The 12,689-nt window shown below is 42.1% G+C and overlaps 1 protein-coding gene across 36 annotated transcripts in view; it reads left to right on the top strand.

The window, feature by feature from the left end:
• Positions 1–11,866, top strand: part of celf5a (cugbp, Elav-like family member 5a) — a 171,067-nt gene extending 159,201 nt beyond the window's left edge. For 8 of the 36 annotated variants that reach the window (XM_041039842.1, XM_041039840.1, XM_041039841.1 and 5 more), the window contains 4 exons: positions 6,685–6,896; positions 7,209–7,295; positions 8,426–8,509; positions 11,739–11,866. In XM_041039842.1, the coding sequence (XP_040895776.1) occupies positions 6,685–6,896; positions 7,209–7,295; positions 8,426–8,509; positions 11,739–11,866 (511 nt within the window). Of the gene's footprint in view, positions 1–6,677; positions 6,897–7,208; positions 7,296–8,425; positions 8,570–11,738 lie in introns of all 36 variants that reach the window. The other 28 variants (XM_041039857.1, XM_041039856.1, XM_041039854.1 and 25 more) reach the window with 7 other exon arrangements.
• Positions 11,867–12,689: the final 823 nt, after the last annotated feature.

The raw sequence follows: 12,689 nt of genomic DNA, 5'->3' as shown, positions 1-12,689 counted from the left end.
CTTGCTGAGAAGCTCTTATTTTGATGGGTAAAGCACTGACAGAAAGGCAATTCAGATCTTTGTGTTCAGCATACATACCTGTATTTTGAAACACAATAGTGCTGATGAAAGATAGTGCAACTGTATTGCAAGGAACTCAGTCTGTATGTGTGTGAGTGCGAGTGTGTGTTTGTGCGAGGGGGCTTTGTCCTCCAGTCTGATTGCATTGTTTGCGCTGTTTGTGTGTCTCTTTTGAACAGTAAGCCTCTCAAAAGCCAAAATCAGTGCCTTTCTCAAAAGGAAATATTGCTGAATTTTGTTAGATATTTTATAAAAGTTAAACAAAATTACTTATGTATATGGTAATTTAAGGCAATTTCATATCAGTTGGCAATACTAACAACTTGGCTCAGGCAAGGAAAAATATGTTTATGCTTGTGATTCAGAGACGGAGAGAGAAGAAAAGAGAGGAGACTGTCTGTGAGTCTGCAGATCTGATGTGTGTGAAGCGGTGCCATTTATCTGCTTTCGGACATGCCTCTATGCAAACTACAGTCGACTGATCACCTTTTATTATTGAATGTAGTATATTATTAATCCTGGGGAGAAAGCACAGCTTTCCTGAATTTTCAAGGACCGTCATAAATATGAAATGTTTTATTTCCCATTCCTTCATTCATTAATTTGAGTGTAGCTGCCAGCAGTTGCATGAGTGGTAGTCTAGCTCACTGCTTTGGTATACACAGCTATTTTCTCTCTCCTTTTTCACACTTGTGGCTATGACTTATTTAGACTTCACTGACATACATAACATTACTGGCAAGGCTGTCTGTATAAGTAGGCAAGAGACTCTGACACTACTGAGAGATTGTAGGATGTCTGCCACGAGTCAGTGGAATAATTCATTGTAATATCAGAGTCTGTTTTTAGGGTGTGGGAGCAGAGCGCTTCCCTGCTTCGACAGAGGTTTAATTTATGCATTAAGTTATCTCATCAGCCAAATTAGTGCTCAAAACAAATCTATAAATTCTGACATTTGGCAGCTGTGTGAAATGTACAGAGGAATAAAAGGTAGAGAGCTTAATGTTCTCATTCCCAAAATGAGAGAAATGATCATCCATTAACATAAAGCTCCAATAGTAGTTTAATAAATGAAAAACCCTGTCTGATCTTGAGGTAAATATGTGACATTAATCTTTTATTTCAATGATCAGTATAACCTCTGCAACATAAAAAAAAAAAAAAAATCTTGTTTGTGACAGCAAGCCGAGGCACAAAGAGGCTCAGAGGTTAAGGGTGTTACTCTGAAAACAATGAGACATCCATTTGATCAACAGATGCAAAGCATTTAAGCTTGATGGTGCATAAGCCGTTTGCCAGATGGTTCAGCTGATTAGAGCATGTATTCTCACAATGATGCATGATGATGCTTTTTGAAAATAATGTTCACCAGGTGCCGTTCCCTGAGTGCTGCAAAAGAAATAAAAGTTAAACAAAACAAGGGAGAGAGAGAGGACAAGCCAGAGTAGCAGACAGAGAGAGAGATAGAGATGCAGAGAGTGAGAAGGGAGAGGGAAATGGAGATCCGCGGAGATCCCGCTGGGTATATGTGGTGAGGAACACGTAGTGTCAAGGATGCTTTGTTAGGATGTGAGAAGTGTGTAATCAAAGTCACTCTAATGTTCTGTTGCATGGCGCTACTCTACACTGAGGAGGATGTACACGCACAAGCACATATTACACAAAATATACTGCAGATGCTCCACATCCAGAGACAGCCCACTCACAGGCAGGCTGGATGTGTCTTAACATCCTTGCTGGAGGCGAGCGTGGTTACATCATTGATGCGGAACACTTCCACTGTGACAAACACCATGAACCTAATGAGCTGTTTGACATAGTGATCTTTGTCAGTGCGTGCACCTGCCCTCCACAACGCGTCATCCACGTCATACAGGCATTTAATGTCTGATTCTAAAACAGACAAATGCTGAGGGCGGATAAGGTTAGATGTTCACTAAACCACAACAAAATACTGAAAAACCAGCACTATACATGGCGGTGACTTGGCTGATGGGTATGAATGAGAATACCAAAGATTTACTGCGAGAGTGACGCATCACATCCAAGCTGTTTGAATCAAAATCACAGTTGTGTAGTCTGTGGAGAACCAGATGAAACAGCTGGGGAAACGAACACCTGTGTGTCATAACTGATGGTGTGACCTCCAGCTTACAGCCAATCTCAAACTGTAAAAATGCTTTCACTGTAGTTGCTTTCTTTAAGACTTTACTCTTTTCCAAGATGAATTTTACAATGTTTTTTTTTTTTTTTTTATCTTCAAGGACAAAGATATCAGCTTAGAAACATGTCCAGTTTCACAAAGAGCCATTGTCCCTCAGATATAAATTTCCCCTCTTTCAGTTTAAATCAGGTCTGTTGCATCAGAATCGCAACAAATCCCAGGAGCGGAAGTGAGCAGCTCTGTGACAGCAAAAGGTATCCCTGATCCATGTGTGTGCAAGTACTTTCAGGGAGCACAGCCACAGCCCCCGCCTGAACCAAATCTGGTCTGTGTGAGCAAAACCGAGCTCTGCACGAGCAGCAGAGCTTCACAAGCTGCCCATCTGCTCTGCTCAGGGATCTGAAAGTCAAGCACATTGGTATGGTCAGTGCATTGTATGTACATTAGCCTCAGGAGTGGTGCAGACAGCACTACAGGCTTATTTGTGTGGAGAGTTGTTGTATTTAAAACTGAAGGTTGATAGTTGAAGTTTCACATTATCGTCTTTTAATGTCCGCTGAAAATAAATCACACATACTTTTTTTTTATTGTTAATATCATGTGGGATTACTACGTATGTTATATTTGAATAGACTCACATTTTCATTGTGTGGTCTGGAGGTGTGATATTCTGCCCTTAAAGGCTTGGAACCATTGCCTGTTATCTCTCCAACAGATTGCAAGTAGAGGCTTTTCCACACTGTAACAAGAGTTTAGAGGAAGCTGTTGTCCGAGGAGGTGAGACTGAGTGGAGACGGCGTGATAGCTGATAGGTGCAGTGACATATGGTCACAGGGAACTTTGCTTGGAGGTCCGCTGGTGGGTTTGCATCTTGTACAAGACCTTAACAGCAGGGAAAACGATGTCTGGTCCATTCTCACAGTTTCTAGGGTTTTCTTCTGGAAAATGTCAAGCACGCCAGCTACATGAAGGCTCAACTCAGTTTAGTTGCAGTTCTCCCCAAACCTCAAAGCTGATTAGGACCTTGGCAGTTTGCTGTTCACTGTTACTCCCAGAATGCTGGGAGTTCATAGTAGACGACTGAAGTGCAGATCTTCAAGAGCATCACTGACTCTGGATATTAATGTTCAGATATATTTTTATTTGCTTTTCCAGATATTTATTTATTCATTAGTTCAGGATAATGTCCACTTCAGCCAGACGTTACGTGGCTGTACAGAGTTGCATCATCAGCATACAAGTGGATTCTCACAAACACTGTCAAGCTTATCAAGATGACAAATAGGTATCAGATTTAATAGATTAATTAAGGCACCAACGCAACTCTATCCAACCAGAAGCTGCATCAAATTACAGAGTACAGATCAAGTGCACATCAGTGATATTTGCTGTGATGGAAAGTTGTTCATGTAGGACACCACCAGTCATAGCAGAAACAAGAGAGATTTTCAGCGGCCTTTAAGTGGACCTTAAAGATCCGACAAGCAGTTGTGAATGACATTATTGGTAAGATTCATCCTAAATCATACACATGAATTTTGATATACATTTGACTGTTTAATGGATTAAAAATGAATGTAAAAGTTCACTTTATGTCACATTTTATTTGCTCCAAGGTTCAAATATTTATCAATAATATAAGGGGCAGTATTCAAAGTGACATTTTTTTTTTCTTTGGTATAATAGCTGGCTTTTGAAAAAGCTGCCCTTGCCATATTCAGATTTATTATTCACAGTTTCAGAAGCAGACAGACATTTTCTCTGAATCTCAATGCATGACATTTTAAATCAGTTAGATGAAAGCATCTGTTTTGAGTGCTTATTACTTGCTCCAGCGAAAGACGGTCCTTGTGCTGGTAATGACTGCACTCTCCAGTATGGGTATAGCATTCCTCGTTGATTTGAATGTATAATTAGCATAATAAATACTTCTGTCGCATGTGAAGACTTCTTTGGTGAGGCAATCATTGCAAGGAGCAAATCAACAGTTTTCCTCTTGAAGAAGCGGCCTGCAAGAATGTGAATGTAATTTTGCTTCCGTAACATAAATATATGTGACATACACATATACATACTATTTAGCATTGCAGACTTCTTTCTCGTGGTAATAAGAATGGAGACGTGATAGTTAAGTGCTCGTTGCATGTAAGTGTAATCTGCTGTCCCACAGCTTCATATTCAGCCTCGCCAGAGTGAGGAACAACATGTCATTATTACAGGCCAACACACGCAGCACACACTGACAGCCACATGTATATCCACACTCTTGTGTGTGCATTGTAAACAGGCTATGAATACAATTTTCCACACTGCAAGAACTATATGTCCACTGAGGTATAAAATGAAAATGTCTTCTTATTTTCTAGTTCAGGATAGTAGGAAATACTTCCCCATTTCAACTGAGGAGAACATTTCCAGGGTCTGCTCGTCTGCTGCGGTTGGATATTGGGCCATTGTGGCAGTGAGGATAAAGATGATGACTGGGCTACATAAATTGCTTTCTCATGTAATCATTGTTTTATTGGGCGTGCTGTTGCTTATTGTCTTTTCCTTCTATTATGACCCCATTCTGTGACCCAGTACATGTACAACCCATCTATTGTAGTAGTAGTAGTAGTCAGCATTCAGTTTAGTTTAGTTATTGGATGTGCAATGTTTCAGAGCTTTGCCTCGCTTACAGTATCAATGCTGCCTTATTACACTTATGATTCTTAGGCTCGTCCCCTGCTGTGACATTTCCAGCATGATAACCTGACTGGACTTGGTGGCCCCAATCTGTTACTCCTGTCATGTGCTCTCCTTTACCACAGATGTCAAGTCCAACTGCTGACCCTGGAACTTACGTAATTGCATGTAAGGGGGTCCACACTACCACCTACTACCACTGCTACTCCTACTACCACTATAACTGCTACACATACATAGACGCACGCTCCCAAAGCACTGCTAAGCTTTGGAAAATGAATTTGCCTGATGATGGAGAGGGTACATTATCTGGCGGTACAGTAGAGTGCGTGTGGCCCGAGCAGACTAGCTGTCTCTAGCCCTCAGAATAAGAGCGGCAGTCTCCAGGGTCCTGGTAGGAGAATGGGCTGAAGCTGCAGTCTAATTCATCACAGCTCCGCAGGAAACAAGCAATCGTGGGGAGGCTTAAAAAAAAAACAGAAAAAAAAACAGTGCAAAAGACACAACAGCTCTCACTGGACTCGGGCAATTCCCCTGGTCACTGCAGCAGCCTGCCTGACTGTCAGCCTCCTCATGACTTAAATGCTGAGGCAGGGAGAGGAAGAAGGAGAAGGAAAGGGAGAAGGAGAGGAGAGGAGAGGAAAAGCAACCCCATATGGATATGTAGATGATATTAGTCCATGGTGGGAGGTTTCAGCATGTGATATACAGCATATTTACCATTGCATTAGCATAAATCTCAGCTCGTGTTATGTGTATACTGGATGTGATTGTTTACCCTATCTGGACCACCTCTCACAGGGGGTTCTTTACTGAGGCACCAGATTGTGGGGATATGGCATGCTGGAGGGTTTCCGTGACAACCTGGGCTTTCTGTCCAATCAGGGCAAGGGTTTCCAGATTGAGAGGTGGTCCTCAGGGGAGCTGTACTTCAACAAGCTTGGATGCTTTGCCACGGAGCAGCCGTTTTAGAGAGACCATCACACAGTGAGATTCTGCTCAAAATGGGTACTTTGACGTTCCCGGCATAATTGGAAACACTTTCCAAAGGAGGGTCCTTTTAAAATGCATTGAACGAGAGAGGACAGGGAGCATCCAATTTCGATTCCACTCATGAACCTTCCTGCAGCTGCCTTTCAGGCATGTACCATATATGTTATGACCCACCCATTTGTCAAACTGCCAACTGTTGTTATTTTGCCTTTTTTATGATGTATAAAAGTAAGAGGCGTCTTTGTGTTTTTGCTACCTGCTCATTCAAGCAAATCTCCCTATGTAATCGCCTTCTATCTGGTCCAGATCTCTCTCTCTCTCTCTCTCTCTCTCTCTCTCTCTCTCTCTCTCTCTCCTCCCCCCACCCCTTCTCAGAAGTTGCATAGTAGTTTCATCATCTTGAGCAGTAGGAGCCAGCAGGGTATCGCACAAACACTACAGACAGGCTCATTTTTCACAGGTTGACTTCCCAGCTATCCTGCAGGATGTGTCACGACAAACGGCAGATATGTGACAGACTCACGTCGCACCCGTGTCCTTGCATTAGAGAGGAGATGCAGTGTACCTTCTGGTCGCGAGCTTTGTGCGTGCGTGTGTTTATCTGCTTGTGCAAGTGTGCGTGCAAGTCTTTACTCTCTGTACACAACGGGAAAGCATTTCAACGTGTACACTTGTTTATGTCTGAGCACACTCGAACTGTTTTGTAGCATCATGTAGAGCCATGCAGATGGAGTCCTCCTGATCCAGTAACAGTAGACCTTTTTTTCCCCAGCAGGCCTCAGTTCTCCACCAGCCAACATCACCACCTCCGCCGTGCCCAGCATCGTCACGCCCATCGTCAACGGATTCACCGGCATCCCTCATCAGCCCAACGGACACCCTGCCGTGGAGACTGTGTACACCAATGGCCTGCCGCCCTACTCCACCCAGAGCCCCACCGCTGCCGACACCCTCCAGCAAGCCTTCACTGGAGTACAGCAATACACAGGTGAGAGCCGGGATTGCTCTGTTTACTATATGTATTTCTGAGGTTTTTACAATCTGCTGTAAATACTAAATGAGTGGCAGCAAGGAGACAATTACTGCAGGGTAACTACTTTATGAGTGCGAGGCTGTATGTATTCAGAAAATGTAGGACACTGCCTTAGAACATAACATCAGAGAGCCTTTGATTACACATGTTATGCTTGTGTGATCGACCTTAAGCATCCTTGACACCATTCTCTGTGGGATCCCTGTTTTTACACTCCTCCCTCTCCCTCACTCTTTCTCCCCCCTTTCTCCCCCTCTCTCTACCTTTCTGCAGCGATCTATCCAGCCACCACGCTGACTCCCATTGGCCAGACACTGCCCCAACCACCCCAGGTCATCCAGCAGCAGCAGCAGAGAGAAGGTGAGGGTGAGAGAACATTATTACTTTTACACTTCACACACCTCATCCTGTGTAATGGATATATAAAGAAGATGAGAATGAGAGACCAATATTGCTTTTACACTGTAAACATCTCATTCTCTCTAATAGATAAATAAAGTGGAACGGCTGAGAGAACAGTATTACTGAATGCAGTTCACATCCCATCTTAGGTAATAGATATATAAAGCATGAGGATGACAGAAAAAATGTTAATACAACTGTATTATTATAGCCTACTGTTCGTCTTGAAAATAGGTTATACATTATCTACAAAGCCCCATGCTTTTTTCATACGCAGTAATTAAAGCTTATGTAATCAAATTCTGAGCTATGAGAATAGTGGCAGTGCAACCCGGATGGATAAAATTAATGAAAATGTAGACAGACAGGTTGCAAGAAAATTCTGGTATCATATTTGAGGATATTCAAATTGATGATATCCACTGGCAGCTGCTGCAGGTTTACAAAATCAAAATGAATTCAGGTTGCTTTGAAATTGTGTAATTTACAGTGAATTAGTAACAGCAGCTTTTTTTTTTTTTTTTTTTTTTTTTTTTTGGAATTGACTAGATCTTCAATTTTCAAATTTAGAAATAACTGTGTCAGACAGGAGGTGCTGAAGTATGATTGAAGGCCGTATGTGAAGCAGTCAAGCCCTCAGTTTTGCACATCAGGTACAGGGAAGAATCCACTGTTGGTTTGGGGAGAGTAGGGAGAAATGGGGACAAATATAAAAACGTATTGCTATTATTATTTTAAAAAGGGTTGACATGCAGCTCATAGGTTACACTACAAATATTTGCTCTTTAAAGATCGTGATCATCATCTAGATTTAGTCCCCCATATCCTTATTTAATATGAAAGTTCGGTTAAGTGTACATTTCAATATCCATACAGAATCAGCAAGTCAAGGCAAAAAATGTGTTTTGCAACTGACAATGTCACAGACAACTTGGAAATCTATTTTCACTTGTCTTAATTTAGTCGACATGAGAAACTGCATATGAAAATAACTAATTCACAGCTGTTTCTCTCTCTATCCCTCACCCCCCAAACACCCTCTCCCTCTCTCCCTCCCTCCCTCTCTCTCTGTCTCTCTCTGTATCCAGGTCCGGAAGGTTGTAACCTGTTCATCTACCACCTGCCACAGGAGTTTGGAGACAATGAACTCATGCAGATGTTTTTGCCCTTCGGCACTGTCATCTCTTCTAAGGTCTTCATGGACCGGGCAACCAACCAGAGCAAGTGCTTCGGTGTGTTATTCTCTGCCTTTCACACTAACCTTTTTTTTGTCACCTTTTTTTTTTAATACATTTTTATTGACCCATTCCTAGAAAAAGTTTTGAAATTTTGAAAAGTTTTGAAATTGTTTGTGATTTTTTATTTTATTTAGATGATTTTATTTAAAGATGAATTGATTGCAAGTCTGGATCCACAGGTCTCTTCTCTGATTTATAATATTTAAAAAAGTAGGGTCCAATACAGAGGGAAAGCCTTACTCCCTGTTTTAATAAATACATTCAAAGTAAATGCATAATAGATGCTTTCAGCACTTGGGCACACAGCATCGTACTCTCGCACAACACAAACCAGTTTTTGATCTCTTGTAGTTTTCTCAAATCATTCAGACGTTTGTGGGTGTTGTGTAAAAGCTCACAGCTTAGATGTGAAGATTCATAGGGAAAGTTTTCACAAAAGCTGAAGCTTTTATTTATTATTTTCATTTCCACGTGCTACGAGAACAGCTTCAAGGCACCTTGGCATTGATTCTTCAAGTCTCTGAACTGTACTGCAGGGATGAACACTATTTGGTGTTTTGATGATGGTAGTGGAGAGCACTGTCTAACACATTGGTTCAAAATTTCCCATAGGTGTTCAGCTGGGTTGAGATCTGGTGACTGTGAAGGCCATGGCGTCATGAAAATGATTCACATCATTTTCATACTCATCAAACCATCCAGTGTCCTGCACTGACATTCTCAGTCACCTGAGAAAGAGCTGCTCTCCTGTTTTTCCTCACATATCGCACTAACGCACGTGCATCACAGTCATCAAATGTGCGCCGTCGACCACAATGTCCGACCCTCTTTGCTGGCATCTTTCCCGTACATCTAAATGCAGATGACTGAAACTCCTGCCATCTGTGCCCCAACAGTGAACCCTCTTTCAAAGTCACTTAGATCTTTTCCTCTTGCCATCTTGATACAAAATCACAGTCAGCTGGGCTGCTCAGCATTTTTATACACGTGTACATCATATAGATAGATAGATAGACATAGATATATTCTCAAATGTTGGATATATTCTGATGACATCTGACAGCACACAGACGTGGAGGATTGAATGATCTTACCCTGACTGACTGACCTGAATTTGCATCTTGATGACTGTTGTGTTTTAGCGTTAGCGCCGTGGAAAAAATGTGCTGAGTACATTGTAGCCAAACTAGCCATGATGCAGTCGATCAGAGTCCATGTCCTTGTTTCTGTTTGGCAGCTGTGTGACCTGGAAACCTTGACGTGCTGTATCAGCATCCACATTACCGTTCTCTAACCCCAATATCTGTCAATACCCTCACTGCTGAGGCTGATTCACACACCTCCACACCTCCTGTCCCATTTAGCTATGTCAGCCTCCACACGCCAGCAAGCCCCAGGGCTTATAAAAACTTTGAGGAGGTAGGCAGGGATGTTGGATGTTTTGGGGGGTGGGGGCAAAGGACAATTATGGATCAGCATTTGTTTTCACTTCAGGGAACCAAAGAACCCTAGGCAAAATTGATCGCTGGTCCTGTCTCCCTTGGGGGACTTAATAACATATAAATTCATGAAAGAAGAGCTATTTGCAGTATTGACTTATACACTATGCATTTACAACATAATGTTAGGCCTGGGGAAGGAGGGAGCACACAGGTGTAATTAATCTAGAAAAGAGAAAGAGGGGATAAACTTAGATTGATGGTGTGCAGAAGACTGGGAAACACAGAGAAGGAGAGAAAGCGCACTTGTAGTGTGTGACAGGACTGAGCTGAGGGCTTAGAGCTCTAAGCCCGCATCTCCTCTCCATCTCATCTCCACTCCCCAACTCGAATGTGTTAACCCGATGGTGGGTTAGGAGGTCACCTCCTTTCCCTGCCTCTGTACTTTCTTCAGACTTCCATTCAGCCCTCCTCCCAGCTGCCCAGCCTTCGCCCTAATGGGCCAACCAAGAGCCAAGCAGGCCAGGCAGACATCTCCCCCAGGTGGCTGTGGACGTGGAGAGGCTCCTGCTGTTTTTCATGGGTCATCGACTGTTCCTAATGACACCACAGACACAGGGGAGCGCATCAAGCGGAGACACACTTCAGTGCAGTTTCTGGTCACTGGATTCTCAAGGCTTTATTTTTACACATGATGGAAACAGGATGTTCAGCATAGGTTTGAGGAGGGGTGTATTTTGGGGGAAATGCTCTGAGGGGTTTTTTTGTGTCTGCAGCAGACCTGTCTCCTCATGATGAACTATGTTTGCTCTTGTTTTCCTCGAACTAGTTTGTGCATTGACTTGTCCTCGTTCATTTTTGTATTTTTGGGCTTTCGAGTGATGTCAAAAGGCCGCACTGAAAGGGACATTATTAAGTTAAAAACAGCAAATATTTTATTTAAATCTGCTGATGTAATTCAGATCATCAGTTGGTCTGTAACATTTTTACAGAAAGCGCCTGCATAAGAGACCCAGTAAAATTCAACAGTAAAAAGCAGTAAAAGACGCTCTCACTGCTACCAAATATTGACGAATTCCTATTTGCATCTGTTTATTCACTACAAAAGCAATGTGTTTTACTAGAATTACTGATTCATTACATCTGTTTTATTCTTGCTTTAAAATCGGCAGTTGCTTCCTTCTTGTTCAAAATTCTGGATGTGTTTTGCTCTTCTACATGCCTCTCTGAGGGATCACAGAGCAGTTTGATATTACATCTCTTCCAGACAAAAACTGTCAACCAGGAGACAGCATTCGGACAGTGATGCCTTTAGACAGTAACCCCCACGCACTTGTTGCACATGGCGCCCCGCCGTTATTTTAGCTTTAACTTGATGAGAAGCTGTGCAGCAGGAAGCAGCGGGTCGAAATCCAATTCTAACTCAATGGTTTACACGGTGGACAAAACTAAACTCTTTAAACAAACAGTCTTGAAATATTATTTTTTTCAAACAACTTTAAAGCATGTTGTCACAGGCACTGAGCATTTGCTAGGTGGCTCTAAGGTGCTGCCTGCCTCAACAATGCCATCTAGACTCCATCAGGAGGCAGGCAGGCCGCAACGATCAAGCAGTAAAAACACTGAGTGATGTCAGTATCGGCTTAAACTGTCACCTTAAAACGTTTTAACACTCAGAATCACTTTATTCTCATTGGAGTTCATGAATTTGTGTTTCTTTCCAGGTTTTGTGAGCTTCGACAACCCTGCTAGTGCACAGGCAGCTATTCAAGCCATGAATGGCTTTCAGATTGGGATGAAGAGGTTGAAAGTCCAGCTAAAGAGACCGAAGGATGCCAGCCGCCCTTACTGACACAGCCTACCTTCAGTATTCATTGCAGCAGCACAGGTGAGCCCGCAGCGTGTCAAAGAACCGCCACTGGTCCAAGATTTAGGTTTAGAGTGTCAGTTGGTTTTTGTCAGGCATGTTGATGGCCACACGTTGTACTTTCCACTTCTTGGGATGGCCTGAATTTAAGAGCTTATAGTTTTCTTATTTATTTGACAGTTAAGTATTAAATATACTATATGTTCAGTGAATGTAAAGCTAAATTCTTTAAAGTTGTTCAGCGTTTTAGTATCTGCAGAGAGTATAGAATTTGATTTCATACGCAGCACAGCAGGCGTATTAATTATGGGAAAATCTGTCGTCATCATGATTGACAAAGATTGATTGGTGTGCCAGTGTGGGTTAGCTCTCTCCAGACCATTACACTGATATAATAGAGCCATATTGAACTATCCAAAGTTTAAAGAAATGGATCTTTGGAATGACAGTTTAATGAGCAGTGAGATCTGAAATTGCCTTTTTCTTCCTATTTTCCAGGTTTTAGAGGACACGTGAAGATATCTCTGAGGAGTTCAACTTTTTTTCTTTGAACGCAAAATATGTTTTAAAAAAAAAAAAAATCAACACATAAGGAATTTTTGAAGACATATCAGCATTTACTTACGAAGATATAGATTATGGCAGAAAAAGAAGATGCGAAAGAGGAGGAGGAGAGGCGCTTCACCGGGGGACTTAACAGTAACAGATGGCACAGTGCAAGAAAGACAACACAAAAAAAAAAACTGAGAAAAGATGTGATGAGACTGAACAACAGAACTTTTTCTTGTTGAGACTTGAATTGTTAATT

Source organism: Toxotes jaculatrix, chromosome 6 (assembly GCF_017976425.1).
Source record: "Toxotes jaculatrix isolate fToxJac2 chromosome 6, fToxJac2.pri, whole genome shotgun sequence".
Taxonomy (NCBI): domain Eukaryota; kingdom Metazoa; phylum Chordata; class Actinopteri; family Toxotidae; genus Toxotes; species Toxotes jaculatrix.
The sequence above is the reverse complement of the archived record's forward strand: the minus strand, read 5'-3'. Positions and strand labels throughout refer to the sequence as shown.